The sequence below is a fragment of the Fukomys damarensis genome, unplaced genomic scaffold (genome assembly GCF_012274545.1).
Source record: "Fukomys damarensis isolate Sample0158 unplaced genomic scaffold, DMR_v1.0_HiC HiC_scaffold_29, whole genome shotgun sequence".
In the NCBI taxonomy this organism is placed as follows: domain Eukaryota; kingdom Metazoa; phylum Chordata; class Mammalia; order Rodentia; family Bathyergidae; genus Fukomys; species Fukomys damarensis.
The window spans coordinates 7,879,134-7,901,257 of record NW_022900941.1 but is presented as its reverse complement, the minus strand read 5'-3'; the positions used below and the strand labels follow the sequence as shown (position 1 = coordinate 7,901,257).

General features: G+C 38.8%; 1 protein-coding gene across 47 annotated transcripts in view; it reads right to left on the bottom strand.

The window, feature by feature from the left end:
• Clasp1 (cytoplasmic linker associated protein 1) overlaps positions 1-22,124 on the bottom strand; it is a 242,023-nt gene that overhangs the window by 73,351 nt on the left and 146,548 nt on the right. For 18 of the 47 annotated variants that reach the window (XM_033757159.1, XM_033757162.1, XM_033757160.1 and 15 more), the window contains exons 10-21: positions 21,413-21,486; positions 19,856-19,948; positions 18,767-18,912; positions 17,796-17,931; positions 16,678-16,748; positions 14,000-14,059; positions 12,149-12,226; positions 10,548-10,715; positions 9,788-9,837; positions 8,753-8,920; positions 6,917-6,964; positions 6,396-6,419 (exon numbers count right to left, since the gene is read on the bottom strand). In XM_033757159.1, the coding sequence (XP_033613050.1) occupies positions 6,396-6,419; positions 6,917-6,964; positions 8,753-8,920; positions 9,788-9,837; positions 10,548-10,715; positions 12,149-12,226; positions 14,000-14,059; positions 16,678-16,748; positions 17,796-17,931; positions 18,767-18,912; positions 19,856-19,948; positions 21,413-21,486 (1,116 nt within the window). The remainder of the gene's footprint in view (positions 1-6,395; positions 6,420-6,916; positions 6,965-8,752; positions 8,921-9,787; positions 9,838-10,547; positions 10,716-12,148; positions 12,227-13,999; positions 14,060-16,677; positions 16,749-17,795; positions 17,932-18,766; positions 18,913-19,855; positions 19,949-21,412; positions 21,487-22,124) is intronic. The other 29 variants (XM_033757168.1, XM_010632248.3, XM_033757174.1 and 26 more) reach the window with 3 other exon arrangements.

Below are 22,124 nucleotides of genomic sequence, written 5' to 3'. Positions count from 1 at the left end.
ACATGTATAACGCATCTCAATTTTTCCCCCTTCTCCTCCATTCCCTTTTGTTTTTTGATTTTTGGCCAGCATCAGATTTATTAATTTTTAAAAGGTCAATCATCATAATCACAGATTAACAAACAGACTAATAGGCAAAATATATATATATATATATATATATAAAACAATTACATATACTAAATCACTGGCTATACTGGATTACAGGAACTTTTTTTTTCCCTATTGTCTATCATTTAGAACTTTATTTATATGGTATATTCAGGGTTTCTCATATAAGAGAAACATGTAACACTGTCTTTATTTCACTTAATATGGTTATCAAGGTGCATCCTTTTTCCTACTAATGACTCAAGTCTGTCTTTCTTTATGGCGGAGTAGTGCTCCGGCAAATGTATAAATGCCACATTTGCTTCATCTGGTCATCTGCTGACGGACACACAGGCCACTTCTAAGATTTAGCTATTATGAATTGTTTGAGCTTTTTTTTTTTTGGTACCAGGGATTGAACTCAGGACCTGTGCTTGCAAGGCAGGTATAGAGCCATGGAGCTAAATCCCTGGCCCCTTATTTTTATAATTCTATATGCATTTTTTTTAAATTGTTTTGATTTTTCATTTTCCTCTGTATTTTTTGACTTACATTTTTAAAGCTGTTACACCATCTGTGTTCTTTCCCACAATTTAACATCTTACAAAACTATAAGACAAAATAAAAAACAGGATATACACACTGATGATCCACCAATCTGATTCCAATTCACTGATTTTTGTTTTTCACCTCCTCGTTTTCCTTCATGAGTAGTCTACTTTTTCTTCTAGCTGCTTAAAAAATTATATATAGATAATTATATCTATATTGTTCTTCAATTTCACAATGATATGTTCAACTGTGGATTTGTCTTCATTGTCTGTCATCAATTCTGGAAAATTCCCAATCATTTTCTCATCAAATACCATCTCTGCCTCATCCTCTTTTTTTAAACTCTAATCAGACATGATTAACTTATCTTTCACATAACCTAACCTCTCTATCACATCGTGTAGGAAGGACAATTTCTTCCTAATTCATGAATTCTATCTTCAGCTACACTGATTTTGCAGCTCAGTTACGTACTCGGTTTTTGGTTTCAATAATCTGTTATATTTTCACTTCTAGAAGTTCAGTCTGTTCTTTTTCAAAATCTGCTTGGTCATTCCAAATAGCATATTAACCGCTTTCTAAAATTTCTTTTTATTTCTTTAAATGTTAAAACAATGAAATGATCACTTTTCTTGGAACTTTATGAAAATTCTTTAAGCTCTAGATTGGAACTGAATTCCTCCAAAGAGGACCTATGTTTGCTTCTGCTAGTGCCCTGTACCCACAGTCAGCTTAAACTGATTCCTCCACTGGGCTTTGCAGACCACAAGGGCAGCATAAATTAACAGCACACTGAGTGAAGGCCTATGTTGCAAGCTGCAAAGTAATTAGAGGGCCAGATGACTTCCTGTTCCAACCAGGACCAAAGCTAAGATAAAAAACCACCCTACTCACCTCTTCAGGTGGGTAAAGTTAACTTCCGATTCACCAGTCTGGGATACCCTGGGCTCACCCTGTCTCTGTCCCATGCGGTCATCACAGGATGCCCAAGGGCCCAGGGTTCAGCCAGTAACTGAGGGTGAAAGCCAGCCTCAGCCATCACCTTCTAGGGCTCTGGTTTCTGCTTGGTAGTGACCTGAAGGATCATTCTGGTCACCAAATTCAATATATCAAATTTTCTAGAAAATACAACTACCTTATTTCTTCTTTTTGGTACTGGAGATCGAACTTGGGTCCTTGTGCTTGCAAGGCAGACAGCAGAACAACAGCTAAATCACCAGCCTTTATTTCTTTTAAACACTTTTAACAAGGTTATTTTTATATTTTGTAACAGATCCTTAAGAGTCTGTTTTCACTTTTTTTCATTATCTCACATAAGACGAATGTAATTCTAAATATAAGCTCATATTTGGTAATATGATATACTATGTATTAAGTACTGTTATTCTGAAATTATTCTGTTATGAAAAAATATTCTTGCATAGAAAAAAATCTCATATTTGGTTGATTTTAATCAGGGGACACCCTGAGGAATCAGATTTTTCCAGTGGCTTCTTCTGTGGAAGTTCAGTGCTTATTCCTGGCAAGCATCCTCAGAGACTACACACACAGACCACTTTCTTTATTATCAGCTCACAGGTTCACAGACACCACAGGTAAAGTAAATTGCAAGCACAACTTAGTGTGAGAACAGCAATTTGTTATAAAATATTGAGGAAGTCTGGTGTTTCCTTTTTTTCAGGACAAAGTCAGATACTATGTCTATTTGGAGACAAGATTTTTTTATTTTCTCCACTGGTCCACATATTCTTATTGGTGTATGGTCTGTTGACAATGCTGGCTTAATGGCAACTTCTAACTTTTCTCCTTGGGTGAATTCAAAGTTAAGGTCTTGTTTTTGGTCTGCTCTAGTGATTCACTAATAACTCTACCCTCAGAGCACCTTAAAAATTCAAGCTTGTCCTTTCAGTTTTTGATCCTCTTGTTGGTTTGGAACTTTCCTCCTTTTTGGGGGAATGCAGCTGTGTAGTTTATATGGTCTTTGTTGTACTATACTCAAATTTCTTTTATAGAGAGAGGTTTTGTTTTTATTCTATTAAGTTGACAATATTAACTAGAAGTCCCTGAATATGTCTTAAAGAAATGATATAAAATACTCTGTGGTCTTCAGGACAAATAGTCTACTCAGTAACGGCAAGAAACAGTTAAAATATATTCCAGTTCAACACTGTGATCTATGAGAGAGAGGGGGAGAGCACAGATGTGAAAGAAAAACGTCAGTATAAGTCAGATAAATTTTTAAAAAGATAACTGTGCAACAAAAGGAAATTTCTAAAGGGAGTGACAGGAGATGCGTCAATAAACCAACCCAATCAGAACAATGCAGACCGTGAAGAAAAGAAACTGTTAAGAGGAGTTCAAAGCCTTCAACTTTCATGGCAGGCAAAAAAGAACATTTTTATTTCAGGGATTTTAATACTACAAGTTTTGTTTTCAATCACATTTCCATTTTTCTAGAAAAGATCTCAAAAGCAAGGAATTAAACATGGGTACCAGGTTTAACTTGCAGGTATAGATTCCCTACCTTGAGGTTAGCCGAAGACAAAAAACAAAACAAAGCAATACCCAGACAGCTTCATATCATTATGTTTTTGTTCTCTGCATTTAAAAAATTGCAGCAAATTCTCAATTAACACATTTAAAGATTAAAAGGACTTCAATCTCAATTCTCATTATATCAGCAAGGTTATTTCAGCACACGTATCTGTTGTACATCTCACTGCCTGGAGGTACAATTAACCAACTTCTATTCAAAAATGACAGTTTAAAAGAACCACAATTTAAGAACTCAATCTCTTACAAATTTTGCTACTTTCATCTACACCCCTGAAAAGAGTAATTTCCTTCATATTAAAAAAAAATACATGTAAAACAAGCTCAACATTCTTTTACTTCTATGTACTAACATACATGTTTTTCCCATTGCGTAAAAAGGCAAATGACTTAAAATTCAGAATTTACGGATAAACACGTAGTTCTTGGGAAACATCAAACATTTTGTCTTCCAGTAAAAGTGACTAAAATATAACCTCCTGCCCTGAGCAGATGAGGCTATGTAATATTTATCGAATATTTTAATTAAACTCAATGGAAGTTAAAGTGACATGGGCTTTGACTATAACGTAATGATTATCTATTCTTTGAATCTGTTGAGTTGTCAATACCCACAGGCCATTAGAGGACTATAACTTTTCATTTTAAACTATCTTGAGAAAAATATAAACAAAGCTTTCCCTAAACATATTAGCTTTCAAAAAGAGTACCTTCATTTACCACGATACCTAGTCATAAATTCTCCTGAGCAACATAATCTTCCTTTGCCTAAATCCCCAAATTTAATGAACATAATGAAAAGTAACCTAGAAATACATTTTTTCCCAAAAGTTGGGTTTTTAGTTCTTTACCAAAAGTATCCTTCTAGTCATAGTTGTTAGAAGGGTTCCTTGATGTTGATAATAAATGATTCTAGTCTTTTTTCTCAATCACAATAATACAGTTGCTAGAGTACAAATACATCGCTTCAATTTTAATTTAGAGCCTCAGCTATGGATTCAGTCATCCCTTTGCTTCACAATGATGAAAGTCTATTTCTCCTCGTCTCAGAGGCTCTGAGGTAAGATATTTAACAGACGAATGGACAACATTTAAAAAGGCTTAGAGCTTTAAGTTTAATTTGGTGGGAGAACACTAGTCTAACATACATAAGCAAGGGGTTCATTCCCCAGCACTGAAAAAAAACTAAACTAAACTAAAGCAAGCCAAGCAAAACAAATAAAACTAAAACAAAAAATTGTTCTCAGAAATGTAGGTGGGAAATTCATATTGCTGAGTCACCAAGTGGTATTTTGACAGCCTTTTCCTAATAACCAGTGGTGGCTTTGCCAGCTCTGAGCTGCACTGCTAAAATAAAAGGAAGAGGAACAGCCTGTATGTGCTGAGCTGAGAGGTCTCCCAAGAAAGTCATTCCTGTCTGGCTCATGAGGATGCATGGAAGCCAGTGGGGCTGTCTCCTAAGGAGCCCAGTCACACAGGACACTCGCCCTGCTCCCTCAATGGGGTTTTTCTATAGTCTGATTCTGTGCTATGTTTAAGGGCCCACAGATCAGGTCACTATTTCTCTTACCAGAAGGAGAACCAGAGATTTAGTCCCTTGCAATAACTGATAGGCAATGGGTGACCTTGCTCAAGACTGTGGGACTGATAAGAAAAGAAGTTTAAAATTCCTAGGGTTAAGACAGGCCAATTTCAATGCTATTCAAATGCACAGGGCATTTCTCACAGATTTCTCAGAGGAAGTCTTTGCTTTCCACTTCATTACATTATTCTATTTTACTCTTCCACATCCTTTAAAAGTAACACTTAGGATTGTTCCTTTAGGGAGGAAAAGCATAAAATTACTCTTGCCAGGTGAACAAATCAGGAAAACCATTTCTCAGCTTCACAGTCTCAGCCTTCTGCTATCATAAATTGAGGTCCACATATGGATAGAGGTTTCTTGTCTACCTTTATCTTGGAAACTCTCATTTTACAACCTTGTTCATTCCTAAGAATCACAGAGAGTCTTGTTGGATATTCAGGCTCTCCAGATCCTTCCTGACTTACTTAGTATCTTCAGGGGAGAGATTCAGGAGTGCCTTTAGCAAGCATTCCAGTAATTCCTATGATGAGGTAAGTTTCAGAAACACTGATCTTGCGATTATGTTCATCTTAAAAAATGCAAAACCTATTCCTCTTTTTTTCCTGAGTCCTATAGGAACAAGAATATGGAGTAAAAGAACTAAACTGCATGCATTAAGCAAAATCTCAGTTCACTTTGCATGCTAACCCATTAAGGCAGCTAAACAACATACAAAACTGAACACTCTGGTCCCAATTGTTAAGTTGTTATCCTGAGGACTGGTGGGTTGAAGGAACTACCTTAAGAAATTCTTGTTTTGAAAGCATAATAGTTCTTTCTATCTAGACATTTTGCAAATTGATCTTATATGATATGTGGTAATTAAAAATCTGTCCAGACTGAAATGGCTACATTTAAAATTCAAAAGGCAATGCAAAAACCACAGAGCTTCTTCACAATGGCATAAAAAGAAAATCAGGTAGATTTGGATCTGCCTACTTCCTTCACCAGGCTATATCCTCAGAGTGTACTAAGGAACAGAGAGCATTTAACACACGGCTGACAAGTAGATGAATTCAGCATGTGCCAGTGGCAAAAATAAAAGCAGCATCATGTAACTTCACAGGAGAGAAAAGTATTCTTAAAAATTTTTATATATTACCTGGTCAACTTTTACTCGCCTTTAACCTGAATAACTGACATGGAAATTTATGTTCAAAACAGGAAAGGCAAATCCTGAGAGGCCCACAAAAGCACAAAGGGAAAGAAAAGAAAACAAAAGCTCAGGTGGTACACCTGGAGTAATAAAACCCAAAACAGGCAGCCCACAAGGACAGGAGCACACAATGTGGCAGCAATGCTTCTCCCCATAGTGTGGACTTGGTGTTGGGAACGATAAATAGCATACTTCAGTGCCAGAATTCACAAGAACAAAGACTGAACAAGAAGGGAGGTGGTGAGCTCAGGTAGAGGGAGGGCAGAACCCCAGGGGAGACAGAATGAAGAAGAGAGGGGAGATCATGCAACATCTCATGCAGGGACCTCGGTGGGGGCAAGTGGGCACCGGGCAACACTTGGCGAGAACAGAGGACCAGAGAAGTGAGACACACCTCAATCACAGAAACAAACCGCTTACCCTCCGCTTTAGTGGTAGTACCATCTTCAAGCAAATTAAAAAACAAGGGAAGGGATAACAGGGAACAGTTAGTTAAATTCAAAAAACTAAAAAAGCAGAATGTTATTAGCTACTAAAAAACCAAAAGTACAATTTAAAACAAAATCAAACAGGAAACAAGTTCAACAGCAAAGCAGAGTCTGAAGCAAGTAAGTGAGCCTTAGACGGAAATTAACTTAGCACAATGTAATGTGTTTTTGGCTTTTGGAGAACAAAACACAAAAGGGCAGCCCAGGGTTGTGCCACAGTTGAAAGAAAGAATGAGTGTTGCTTTCTGTTTTAGCCAACCCTCATTGACTAAGAGTTCCTTCTCCCTGGAAGAGAGTGCTAGAGAATGCAGGGAGCGGCACACAAGGTCTAAGAGTGAAGTCCTGAGAGTCACCCACAGGGCAGAGGCAAGTAAGAAGCTCAGAGAGGCTGGCTCTAGCAAGGCCTACCCAACTACACGCCCAGCAGCAGCACAGCAGCTGGCGAGTCAGTACCTGAGTCCAGGCCTATGTACTCCATGTCTTCCCTCACGTGTCTGGATTCTAGAAGTTCGGAAAAGGATTGTCAGCTTCAATGGTATACTTGTGCACAGGTGTCACATGTCAACCTAAGCAGTAACTAACGATTTTCAGTGGGATTATGTTCCATTTCAGGTTTTCAGTTTTATCTTGGGACATAACAAGGCAAGTCCTGGGAGAATTCCCAGGAAATGGGGGAGAGAATCTGGGTGCTGCATTTTGTTATTTGAAGAGGCAGCACTAGACTGAGAACCTGTCCTCTGTACTTGTGAAAGGCAGTTCTCTCTCATTAGACTAGAGACCTGGGGCTTTCAGAAGCACTGGGGGAAGTCTGTTCAGTCACATTCAAACACCCCAAACATGCACAGAAAAACAGACTCTGGCCAGGTGTGGTGGCGCACACCTGTAATCCCAGCACTTAGGAGGCTGAGGCAGGAGGGTCACTGTGAGTCTGAGGTCAGGCCAGGCTATGTAATGAGTTCAAGGCCAGCCTGAACTACATAGCGAGACCCTGTCTAAAAAAAGAGAGTATAGACTTGTCTAAAGGCTGATTTCACTCACATTTTTCAGCCCTGAAACAAATGCTAGTTACAAATACAAATACTAAACGTGGGTCAAATAACCCTAACAAATCATGAGAGCATCTTAACATCCTACACAACGGTGCAATAGTTAAGCAGGTAAAACAAGCGCTCTGACCGGGCTTCTTCTTCCCACGGGACTGTCTGCATGCATGAAGTCCTCCTAGGGAGAGCACCTCTCTGATGGACCACATGTTCTAGGCCACACCTTTAACTATCAATGTTCCTCTCACAACCCTGCCTTCTTCTACCTGGCAGGGAGACAGTTTATAAAGGACCTTCATATAATCTCACTGATCTTCAGGTATCTGAATTAGGTGCCCATCATCATGAGAGATTTATGAGCAGGGAAGTACACTCACATTTTATGGCCTGCTGGAGGTTAGAGCTAGGAAGTGGCAGACCCAGGGCACTCTCCATGTGCTTGCTGTTCCCTGTACTTCCCACCTCTGGTTTTACTTTTAGAGCTCACTTTGAAATTCTAGTAATCCACCAGTAACTCCATTTCAGTATTTTATGTTCAAAATTTATTCATTTTCTTAAAACTCAAAAGAAGTAGAATCAATTCAGCCATGTCCTTGATGAGGGGTTTGAATGACTCGGCTTTTACAAAAGTACAATAAAATAAACCATCAATCTGGGTGTAGAGTATTGACCTACCATTATGTTAGATACTAAAATTTTGGAAAAAACTGCTTAAAACCTCTTTGGGGCAATCATTCCAGTGGGGGTGTGTTTTTCTCAGGTGACCATGGAGGGACAGCAGTTGGAGGTACAGGTGTGTTTTACTGGTTAAGGTGCCCATCATCCCCTTGCAGCCCTCTTGTCCCACTCAGTAACTGAGTAACACTAGCTGCAGTGCCTATCTGGCAAGTGAGTCCCTCACTGAGACCCCAGTCCTGCTCCCACCCATGCTGGGGGTGGGAAGGGGAAGGGCGAGGTCAGCTGTGATGTGAGTATTGACTGGGCTCACCACGGAGGAGATGAGCTAGGGAGGACACGCTCGGGGCTACTGAGCCTGTGAGCACAAACGTCCTCACTTGTCACTAGAGGATGACGCTCCAGGGAAAAGCAATACTCAGTAAAAGGAGGCCAGGCGCTGGCACTGAGTGCACAAGGTTATTTATAAATCAGCGAGACTCCCCTCAATTATAGTGTTCTATAACGTGTTCAGAGGTCAAGCTCATCTTGGACAGCAGTTGGGGCTGCAGAGAGAGGTGTTTCTGGTTACCTAAAGATGCATAAGACCCTGGAGGGAGAGCTGCTGCTGAGCCGAAGGGCATGGCGCCTGAAGTTGAGGCTTTGGATTTGGCACTGGCTGCTGCATTCACATCAATATCGCTTCTTGATCGCTGGAGGGATCCAGTTGTCGATACAGATTTGGTGCTAACTGTAGAAGCTTTGAGGTGAAAAAATAAACATGGTAAGAATGACACAGAATTTTATTTTTGTTTTGTTTCTTTGGGTTTTTTTGAGACAGGGTCTCACTATGTAGTTGAGACTGACCTGGAACTCACTATGTAGCCCAGATGGGTCTCGAACTCACAGCGATCCTCCTACCTCAGCTTCCCGAGTGCTGGGGTTACAGGCGTGCGCCACCACGCCTGGTTCAGAATTTTAAACATATGTTAAAACTCAATGATTTACTCTTCTTGAAAACAAACACAAGTTGTACCAAAGGCTGGAGTCCAAAAGACTGATCAGTCGTTTCTCCTGCCCCGAAGATGGGAGTTTAGGCAACGCTGAAGGCAACTAGGTGCCCAGACTGCAATGTTACCTACTATACTTGTTTTCTCATAATCAACTACAGCTCCCCCAATAGCCCTTAATTTTGGCTACTTGAGAAGAAATGAAATAAGGAACATTATGAACTATCTGCCAGACTTCTCATGACGTGGCACGAATGTGTAGGGCAGCCAGAAACCCTTCCCTTCCAGGAAACAGGCCCTTCTCCATTCTCTAATGGCCACCAGGCTGCTGCCTGGAAGAACATCACTCTCCTCTGATGTGAGAACTGAGACAGAAGCAGCACTGTTTGTGGCAGCAGCACCACACCAGAGGGAGAAGGGGAAAAACGGTCACAGAGCTGAATCGCCACAGTCACAGTCATCCTGACAATGGCAGCAGAGCTCTGCTGAGTCACATCAGATGGCAGGGCCGAGAGAGGTGGGTACTTCCTACGCTGAGCATGGTTTGCAGGGCTGAGCCGCACCCTGGGCAGGAATAGAGGCTCATGGTCGGGCCTTCCCTGCACTGTTCCTCTTACCTCGAGATGTGGTACTGCCAGTAGGACTTCTTTTGGCAGACAGTGGCCGACTAAAAAGCAAGGTATACAAATGTTTACTATCAAGAGTACACTCTACTGGCAGTAATATAAATACAAACTACAACAGGAAATTATGACAATAAAGAGTTATTTCAGAGCTTTCAGAATTTTTCCGGTTGGGCCAGGATCTTACAAACCCCATTTCTGATAAAGTTGTAGGATTACACCTGGGACGACCTTTCAAACACAAAGTGAAATAACCACTGGAGACAGAAACAAAAATGCAACATGAAGATGGCAAATCATTAAATCCCAGGTTTCAAATGCCACACCCCTCACCTCAATTCACCTTGTTAACACCGCTGAGTTAACAACATGTCCTCTCAGGAGTCTCACCCTGCCCTGTAATTTATTTTTTCCTTTAAAAAAATTTTTGATTTAGTACATGTTTACAGTACATAAAAACTGCACTCATTGCAGGAGTTGGTACATATATATTACACAATTGTTTTTATAATTTACTGTTAGTCTAAAACTAGTCTCCAGGTTGCCACATAAACTTAACAAAACTACTTAAGGCAGAGACCAAGGCTACCTCTCAGCATTCTACACAGTACCTTATCAGACTCGGGATCTACCTGAAGACGGGGAACTTTAACAGGCACGCTCATGTACAGACACTGCTGGAATTCATGCTTCCATGCAGCAAACGGTTAAATACACATTGCCACACTGTGATGATCAAAGCCAAGCCCCTTACTTGAGACTTTCTTGAGAGCTGGAAGATGAGCGGTCAGACTGCGGTAAAGACACGATGCTGTCTGAGTTCTTCAAGTGGGACTGCAGGGCTCTCTGGTACGAGGACTCCAGGGTGTGGTACAAGTGCTCTGCCTCTCTGCTGAAGTGACTGTGGAAGCCCCAGTAACATCTAGGGAAAGACAAACTCTTGGTCTAGGCCTAATATACCACATTTCTGAGGGCCTGAGCCCGCAGCCTGGTGCTGACAGCAGCAGCAGGGTATGAGGGGAAGGGATGAACAAGGGAGGCCTACCAGCAAACTGGCATTTTCATACTGTACTGTAAAAGTCACTCACTTCTATGAACCTCGGTCCCATTTACAGAACGGGATGTTAACAACCTAACTTACAAGGCTGGAGGCCTGAGGGAAGGCAGAGCTAAAACATATAGAACTGCAATTAGAACACAAGATGGAGTCATTAATGGTAGCTTTTATAAATGCAGTTTGATATTCCTTAATCTGCATATTTAAAATTGCCGTTAAGTAGCATTATAACAGAAAAATGGAAACATGTACAGAGCTACTTGAAATCTGTATTACATTAAAACTAGCAAAAATTGCTCTCCTTCTTCTTCTTCTTCTTCCTCCTCTCTCTGCTCTTTCTCTCTACTCCCACCCCTTGAATAAAATCTCCAGTTGAAAAAAAAAAAAAACTAGCAAAAACTTGGGGTAGAACAACACAAGGATTAAAAACAGCAGATAATTACAAAGCCATTTATTGAGGTTTTTAGCAACTACTAATTATGTCACTTGTCTTGGTAGGAACTAAGATAAGACTGGGATAAACACTGTAGAGTTATAATAAACCCAGAAATAAGGAAAACATAATTGAACTGTGAGGGCAGTCAAAAAGTAATGTTACATCAGGACATATTAAAGCAGCTAAATAGAAATGTAATATTTCAGGTGAGTAAGACAGGATTTTAACCTATGTCAATTGGAAGGGTTGGTCAACTAAGAAAGTGTGGAAAAAACAACCACAAACACAAAACTGGCAGGAGTTATCGATGCATTTCCTAAGTCTTTTTTTCCCTTTTTGCACCACTGGAGATGGAACCCAGGGCCTTGTACTCTAGGTATGCACTCTACTGAGCCCCAGAAAGTAAGTTTTAATATCAAACTTCTGGTATTTACAATCACATATCAAAATTACCCCCAAGGAGGTGGGGGTCCCAGGACAATAGCCACATCACTGGTGCATGCTCAGTCCTAATGGCAAATGCACCTCCACTGTGGGATCAAAACAGCACTTATCACTGAGATAATTCTAAACATGAGCTAATCCAAACCCAACTTCCCTTACCAAGATTCTCACTTAATTGCAAAGATATGACCATGGGGAGGGAATCCCCTGTGGCCAAGATTTTTCATGGTAAATCAACACAGTACTCAGCCAACCTTCTAAAGGGCAAAAAACAAATAAACAAAACCGAGGAATATTCTGAAATGGCCACAGGGATCATATTTAAAAGACAAACAAAAATATTCAAGTAAATTTATGGGTTTTTAATCCATACAAAGCACATATAACATAAACAAGGTGGTATACAATACAAACTTACTTTCTGGCTTCTATCCTTGCTTCAGAATCAGCATCATGTATTCCCTTCTTTATTGTTTCTGCTAATACTGATATGTGTCTAGACATTTAGAAAAGAAAGCAATGACAGTTATAAACATAAGGTTGTGTAGAAGGCTTGTGAATCAACTTCAGAACAGCCATGTGGGATGTGGAGCCTTCGCTGCAAGGCCAGTCACTGCCCCACAGCTCCAAGGGTGAGAATGCTCCTCAGGGCTTAACTTCCTATCCTGGCTCAGTACCTCTTCACTCCAACCCCACCTAGGGAAACAGATGGTGCTACTCTCTTCTGTGAGTTTTTAAATCTCAGGTGACTTTTTTTAGTTCATTATTTATTTAGTTCAATCTTTTATAAACCCAAACAATAAAATCCTGACTTTCTATGGCCAGTTTCTACAGAATTACAATGAGATGATAATAATAATCTCAACATAAGGAGGCTTTTGCATATTTCCAGAGTGAAATAATATTTATTTCAAGTTCTGCTATCATTTAATATGATTAGTTTTTGTTTGTTTCTGTTTTTAAGGGATCAGGTCTCTCAATGCTGCCCAGGTTGGCCTTGAACTCAAAATCCTCCTGTGTTAGCTTCCCAAGTAGCTGGGGGTACAGGTATGTGCCACTGTATTTGCCTTAACATAAATAATCTTTAAAATTACTTAACCATTTCATTACATAAATTTCCTTTAGGTATATTTTACCCTAAGAAGAAATTAGTGACAAGCCTCACAAAGTTACAGCATTTGAGATAAGCCACATGAGTGGAATGAACAGTTTAAGATGTTCATGGAACAAAGACAGTGAGCGATTTTCCCAGCCATTCAAAGTCCTTGCCTCAGTCTTTTGACAAACACTTAGGAGTCATCTATTAAGTACAGGGTGGAGAGGTGAACAAATACATGAAGTTACATCTGAAGCCCTTGGGTTTCTCTGTTCTGCTCACCTGACACATTAAATCGCTCACTTCACTCTCCACCTCTAAGTCCTAAAGCCATGAACCAATAAAGAAGATGTAATGTCCAAGAGATTAAGGGTTAATAAAGTACTAGAAAAGGTATGTGACTTTCTTTTATATTCAAAGTATTTCCAGATGAAGTTTTCTAGCAGGCTTGGCTTTGTTTTATCTCTGACTGCTGCAGCTATTATGGAATTTCTAATACTTAAAATTCCATTATTTGTCCACTATTTACTATCCTTTAAAGCTCTTCACAAAGTACATAATACACTGTGAAAAAGCAACTGTGGCAAGCTATCATCTATTGTCTCCAAATTAACTCAGCATGACAGGCACCTAAAATTGACAGGAAGTAAGAATGTCAAAGAAGGACTCTCAAAATTAAGACATGCTTCTTGAAAAATTCTGCCACAATCCTACTTTTGAATTATGATGAATGGAAGTCACCATACATGGGCCTGAATAAGAACAACTGCTGATATATGCAAAGGAAGAAAAAAAAGGAGTACTCTAAATGAGGGATGCTCCTTTAAGCATAGCAGAGTTACAGACAGCCAGCTGAAAGCAGCTTAAAACCTTTCCTTCTAGGATCTGGCAGGCATATCAAGCAGCAGGACCGGCATCAGTAAAGAGTGACTCTTGGCTCTGCAGCTGTCTGCACACTAATTATTTCCCGGCACACTAATATTTCAATCATTGACATTCACTAAAAAGTTCTGCAAATGTTATATGACTCACATCAGCAGCAACAGTCATGGCCAAGCAAACAAATGCTTAGATGCTTTCATTTCTTAACCAAGGTGGGCAGGCTACTCGCTGGGGGATTCAATCTCAAAACTCAATGGAGAGAAGAAACAGCTTCAAATCAGATGTGCTCACCTTTCCAGTGAATGTGTCTGCCACTCTTGTAAAAGCAAATCTAAAAATTCAAAACAGCGCCTGGAAAGTTAAGAAATATACCACTTAGTAATATATATGTTAGTCAAAATAAAAAAGTGACTTTTTGAGTGATTCCATACTACTTCTTATGATGGTTTTCTTTAATTTTTATTAGTAAGACAAAAATGGAACATAAAGAAGAATCAGAACTCACTAAAAGTCAAAGCAGATGAAAGTGAGAAGGCACAGGTAGTGGTCAAGGGGCAAGAGGTCAGGAGATCTGAGTTTCTGGGTTTCAAGGCAACATTACTAAAAGGGTCTATCATCATCACTTGTTTTTCTATTATCCTAATATATTAATACAGAGCGTGCACATGCACAAAAGATTAACATATGTTACTGAATCAGGGAATTGCTTTTTTCACTAATTTTACAGAATCCTCACACACACAAAAAGTAGAAAATATTTTGGAAAACCAAGTGTTCTCCAAATTTTCCTGTTAAGGACCCAACTAGTGCTTAAAATGAATTTTCTATAGCTACTCGGCAGCTTTCTATCCATAAATCCTTCCATATCCTTTTTGAAGACTTTTCATTATTGTGGTCTTTCTTGGTCTGCTTTACATCGCAAAAATGATTCCTGCCTCATTTTCTTTGGGTTACACACCAGTTTGTGTCCTATATCCATAATTTCCTTCTTCTGACTTCCTATCGTTGTGCAAGAAAATTATAATAGTCCTAATACCCACCCCAGGAAACACAAATAGCTGGTATTCTTTCTATAATGAAATAACTAGACTTTCTTTCCCATGATCCTCCCAATTCAGCTTATAATCCAGACAATTAACCAGTCCATTAGTCTTCAAGCATCCCTAACCCTATGCCACGTGATACAGATACAAGTATACCCAAGACACAGTCTAGAAAGCAAGAGCAACAAGCAGCAGTTCCCAGGCTCCAGGAGCAGAGAGACTCTAGCAGCACTCAGGGGAGCCATGAGCCTGGGTTGCAATGTAGTGTGAGAGCTGGTGAAGGACAGGATGCTGAACTTTGCCCACATCCTTTCCTCACTGTCATTTTCCTATTTCTGACCCAACCCAGACCACATTGATTCTTCTACTTCCATCCCCTTATCCAGGCCATTTCCTAGTCTGAATTTTTCTTGTCTGTTTTCTTCTAGTCCTTCCTATTCATTTTTCAAAAAGGACCTCAGTTTATGATTCATCTATGAAGGTTCTCAGGAAACTTCATATTATCCAGCTTCAATCGCCAGCCTATGCAAACTCTTAATCCACAATATATACACTATCACTCACTCTTACATCAGATGTCATTGTTTTTAATCTCAAATTCACAGAAATCAAACTTCAGTTATCAGGTGCTAGGGAAGTGGGGAATTGGGGAGCTACTGATCACACAACAAAAATTTTCATCTAAGAAGAAAAAGCTTTAAGAGATCTATTGTACATCATGGTAACCCTAGTTAATAACAATATATTGCATACTTAAAATTGCCACACATAATTTTAAAATTTGCTCACCATATAAACCAAATACATGGGGTAATACATATGTTAAGTATTTGACTTAGTCATTCCACAGTGTTATCAAACACATCACCTTGTACACTATAAATATATATAGTTTCTATATGCCAGTTAACAAAAATAGACTGACACTGGCCCACATCATGCTTAGGAGGGTTTCCTACCCAGAGATGATGGTAGGAAGAAGGTGACTCCCCAGGAAAGGAAGCAAACAGGCAGGTAAGGTAAGCTAGCTCTACACCTTGGAGTAAAGGACTCTTTCACTGGGCTGGGATCTAGAAATAGAGCTATGAGAATGAGGCCAAAATGTTGCTGCTCAGGCTTGCCTTTAATGTATCCAGCAAGCCTCCTGAGAGGGTCCACTGATAGGCCTAGTGTTGGTTATGAATTCCCTAAAAACCTACGTGTAACTACATCTGGCTAGCAAGATGTTCCATAGATATTAACATGACTCAAAAGTCAAGAATTGACAACCTGAGCTAGAAGAACAAAGTCCTGACTCTTCAGATGTTGTCTAATGCAGCTCACCAGGACACATGACAAGTACTTGGGAACAAATATTTGCCTGTAGTATCTTCTGGGTATACCTCTTAAATCTACACAGCAGAGCAAGTGTCTGGGATTGGTATCAGGATTCAGAATCCCCAAATCACTATCAGATGGTAGAAACAACACATACCTCCTCCTAACTATGTTCACATATAACTATAGCCACTGGTGTGTGTGGTATTTATTTTTTTGATTTATTTTATTTTTTATTTTGGGGCATGCACATTTGCTCAGGAAGTGAAGCAGACCAATAACAAATACAGCATCAGGAAAAAGTACAGAGGGGTCTTTTCTTCTCTTTTTGTCACTACCCCCAAACACGCACACTTACCCACCCACACACCCACACCCACTCACCCACACACACACACACACCCACCCACACACACACACACTACAGGTTAGTCAACTTCTATTCCCAAAATATTTAGATTGTGATCTTTCAATTCAAAGCATTTATTGAAGGATCTTAAATAATATTAAATATTTCAAATATGAAAGTTTATATCCATAGAAGATTTTAGAGTTTGTGTTGATTTCTAAGCAATTAAAAAATAATTAGGAAGCACTTTAAAAATTTACCTTCTAACTGCGACCGACTTAGAGGTACAGTTGCTTGTTATGACAGGTATTAACCTAGGGATGTGTGTGTGCTGTGGAGAAGAACAAAACACAGGTGGAACACTTGCAATACAAAAACAGAACAAAACACAACTAAGAGAAATGCTTACTTACTAACTAGAATTAAAATGTCATTAAATTTCTCTGCAATGTCAAATGTTACTACAGTATTTACGGACAAAGAAGAGACAACATGAAATATATGTCAGTCTAAAATCAAAGGCGTCGCTGGTATGAAGTCTAAGTTGTCTTAGTAGGTCAAAAAGGAGTCATCACACCGAAGTATGCTGACACTATTTCAGCGTAAATGTACAGCAACAGCTTTGTGTTTAGTATTTGAAGTAGGCAGTATAAGCAAGAACAGGGAGAACTAAACATAGTACAAAACAGCCCACAATAATAAAGAAGATTCAGAATAGGTTTTAGTCAGCATCAATAAGCCCCGAAGTTTTAAGAGTTTTCTCTGGGGAAAATGGAAGGTGACATAGGACATTTTACCTTAAGTTTCAGCAAAAGAGTGGTATTTATCAAAAATCTGTACAAACATTACTTAGATAGTCAAATAAGTGCCTAGAACAGTGTGGTGACCTATGTTTGCCACGTGTGCTGCAGTGGGCTGTGTGTATCACTGAAAGTTCTAAAAGGTTTGCCATCACTGGCCTACAAACTTAACTGAAGAGATGATTTTGTTTCTGTGCTTATGAGTAATTAATTTTAAAAGTTTGGATAAGTAGTAAAATTATAAGCATAATATATAACACAGAAAGAACAGAATTATGAAGTGGTATCAGGGACATAAGAACAGAATAAGCCCAGAAGTAGGTGCAGCTGTTCAGATATTTAAAACCAAGGAGGGGTGCATCAACAGCCAGCATCTCAGTGACTGCATATCCACAGTTCACAATGTAGATGGTGAAAAGCTCAATGTACTACAATTACATGGGAGAAAAGTCAATTTCGGAGGTAAAACATGACTGCTATAATAGATAATCACTGTAATGAGAAATGTCTCTACTGTGTATCCTGCTGTCAATATTTACCAAGTGCTTATTTTACATATGGCTATATAACATACTTACCCGAATGATTAACCTAATAGCTACAACACCCGAAGTGGCCATAATTTTGGCACTGTTTGGAATTAAATTAAAGATAGTTGGCATAATGGCTTCAGCTCCGTGGTCAAACTTATTGCCCAGAACCGATGACAAATGCCTACAATAAGAAATGAATACAGGTTTGTAGCTATATTTCCCATAAACAGTGAAGTATATAAAACTCTTAACATTGAGCACCCTCATGCTGTTATCAACAGATAAAAGACTAAAGTAAAATACTTTAAAAGTTAATTTTAAAATGTGCATGTAGGTAGTTTGGCAAATAGTCATTAGCTCAAGAAAGCTTTCTTAATCATTTCCAACCAAGCCTTAAAATAGCAAACAAAATAAAACAACACCCAAGCAAACAAACAAAAAAACTCCCAAACCCCTAAAATGGTCATATACTAGTAATAAAGATGAAAAACTGTCAAGTGGGGAGGTACATGTCTGTTATTCCAGCTGCTCAAGAGGCTGAGGCGGAAGGATCACAAGTTAAAGGTCAGTCTGGTCAACTTAGTGAGACCGTGTCTCAAACAAAGTAATAAAACGGGCTGGGAATGTAGCTCAGCAGTAGATGGTTTGCACAATGCCTGGGTTAATCCCTATTAACTCCTCTGCACCCCCCAAAAAAGAAAAAGAAACTTCCTTGTGTCCCTTTTCATTTTTAATATAAAATATTTCTTTCTGCTTTAATATTTGCTGCCCCCAAAACTTTAGATAGCTGTATGCTGCTGTTCCTTTGATATTAGCTATGATAGCTAGGATTAAACAGTATTGTAATACCTGTCTTTCTAATTTAATACTTATAGAACTCTTCCAGAAACAAACATTCTGATAATCACATAGCATCCTATCAACAAAAATCAATGAAAAATCTGAGAAACAATTCTATAAAATATCATTTTTTCATACTACTGCATGGTGACAATGGGACATGCTGCAGTCCTTACCCCAATGTGATACACGTCTCACGCACTACCTGAGACCGCAGATCCTTAGCTGAGAGTTTAAAGGCTCCGTCCAAAAGACGCAAATGTTGAAAGAAGTTATCATACTCAGCGGCACCAGCCAAAAGTAAAGATCTAATCTTTTTTAGCTAATGGGATAAAGATAAGCGAAGATAAACAAAACACAATTCTTGACACAGACTATACAAAGCAACACAAGTCAAAAATATGAGATCAATATTACTGTTCAACTGATACAGAAATAGTTTTCCAGAAGAATTCAGTAAGTTACATATTACCAACTACCTAGTATGCCAAACAAATCTACATATCTCAACTAAGATGAAATACATTTTAAAATGTAGTGCCTGTGATAAATGTAGTTTCTATAAGATGTGTTTTCTTAAGCTGGAAATATTTTAGTATATTTATAGATTCTATGATACTAATGGTAACTACCTAAAAACCATTATGGATTGCAAAAATCCCTATGTTTACTGTACCCCACATCCTATTCCGACTGCATTTAATAAATTTTTAAAAAGAAGCATTCCTTCAGTATTTCTATATTATCCTCCACTGCAACACTATAAACTGGCTAATTTGAATCAAAAACAGAATGCAATAGGGATTTTACCACTTCCTCTCATTGACCAGCCAGTGTAAATAGCTTCCTCAGCTAAGACATGCTCATTTAGTGTTTAGCTCACATGTTTTCTTTCATTTATCTACTTCTAAAAACAGAGGAGACACCACTTTTTAGGTGACTGATATGAAGAATAAAAATAATATTTGGAATATACACTGAAAAGGTCACTGTACTGGCCAAGGGTCACACAATTAAATCTTCACTACAGCAAAAGAGTGGAGGCCATCACCAGCCATGCCACAGGTAGGTCTTACTTAAGATAACAAGGGTACATAAACAGGTTAAGTTGTCATGTTTGAAAAATACAAGTACAAGCAAAGTGCTCTACTAAAAAGGAAAAGCATAAAAATACCTACTACTTAAAACTCATTAGAGTTAGCCTCCACTTTCATAAAATATGTAATATCTAACGAAAATACAATTACATGCAATCAAGAGCTTACAGCGTTTACTCTCTGCTCCCAGTCATGCTTGTCATCAGATAGTATTTCCCTAATTTTGTTTATGGATTCCTCAAGGTCTCGGCTGGAATAAATCTGTAAGGAAAATTAATATATGATCAATATAAGACAATGTGCATAATAAAGATCATTTCTTAAATAACTACCTAGAATGTCCTTCCAGAACATGAGAATATCGTAAAAAGAAATTATTCTAACTTTGCGAAGAACCTATGAGAAAACATCTGAGCAGGTTTGTCTCAGAGCTCCTTTCTCACTATAAATATGCAGCCACTAGCCACTAGCCAGGTATGAGTAACTTTACTTTAAACACAGCTCTACTCTAAGTGTAAGAGAGGATTTCACATACAACTTCAGGGCAACGGTGATACATAAGTAATTTATCAACTGTGGCACTGCTTATAACATTATACTTGTAATTTTAGACGCTTTCAAATTTACTCCCTCACATCCCCACATCCTGACACACGCTGGAAAGGAAGGGAAGGCGCGACAAGCAATGAAGGATGCCTGAGCCCATGGTGCCTGGTGCCTGACTGATGCACACATGGCACCCAAGGGGGCAAGCTTGTATGCAACAGCGAGCGCTAGAGGATCCTCAACACAATCGACAGGCCGAGAAAAAGCACTGGCCCCAGTCAACAGAAACAGATACCGAGGAACAGAGTAGTCCAAAATGTACTACATAATCTTTGCTTCACAGTTAAACTACACATAAACTATGCTTTTACCACACCATGCTCTATAGTTTTCCAGATACCAGAATTCTTCAAATTTATAATTGTTTTTCTTTAAAAAATTCATTAGAAGTGTTTTTTTATTCTCTCATCTAACCTAATCATCTATTTTTCTTTCATATGACCTGATCAACACAAAACAAAAGCAACAATACAAGAGCAATCAATTTCTTTCCTGTTCTTACCAGAAGATAACCTCGGGCTTTGACTTTCAGCCTTCGTTTCAGCCATTTAAAAGGTTCCAACATTTTCTAATCTGTGTATCAAATCTCTTATAATCTTGATGGTTTTAAAATTACCAAACCCAGTACAGGATTCGATATAGGGCAGTATCACAGTGTTGCTGTGTCCCCTACAGACCCATGTGTGGGAGCCTAGTCCTCACGGTGGTGCTACGGGAAGGTACTGGAACCTTTAGGAGGTGGGGCACAGTGAGAGGGCACTGGGTCCCTGGAGTGGCCCTCAGGAGGCAGTTTTCAGAACAAAGTTCTAGTCTGGCCCCACGCTCTGTGTAACATGTATGTACTCTCCCCACTCCCCATAAAACAGGCAATCACTTGTTCGCTCTCATTACTGTCAGCCATCATGCACTGAAGTAATGCAGTCAAGGGGCTGCCCTCCCTAAGCCTTAGCTTAGGACTCTGAATCTTCCAAAGGTGAGCTATACTCACATATAGCTATTTCTTTATAAAGTTAGTTGCCACAGGTATTTCACTGTAGTAAAGCTAATACAGACATGTTTTAAAAATGAAATTTGAAAAATGTTTCGGCCCTGCTTTTAATCCTACTCAATTATTCTCACCTGTACTACAGGGACATCATCAAATGCTTTAATAAAGTCTTCTTCATCAACAGCACCAGCACCTTCTTTTGCAGCTGTAAAATATATTAATTTTTACAACACAGACAATTTTACATAGATGTATCAAAACATACATTACTAAAGTTTGAATATACACAGCTAAAATTACATTTTGGAAGATTTAGAATCTTTTTAAATACTTCACATAGATTTAGGTACAGCATGGAACTAACAAATGCTACTGATTTGATAACAAGATGAAGTATCGTCATTGTGCAATGCTAGGTACTGAGCTCAAGGTCACTTAGACTACTTTTTTTTGAGACAGGGTCTCCCTGTGTAGTTCAGGTTGTCCTTGAATTCACTATGTATCCCATGATGACTTTGAACTTGAGGCGATCCTCCTGCCTCAGCCTCGTGAGTGCGGGAATTACAGGTGTGCACCACCACCTTCCTGGCTTACTTAGACTACTTTTTAAAGCACAGTTTGAATTTTAAAAGAGTTAGGTGATATATATTAATAAAGATTACTAATAAACATGTAACAGAAAATTTAATTTTAAGGGATTAGATTATGCTTACTGGGAATTCACCATACTACACTTGTGAGCATTCAAACAAGATTTAAAGAATTTCAGTTTCATACTAACTTTATACAAGTGGTGACTGAATGTTTAAATTTTGAAACATTGTAATAAAAGACACATTGACA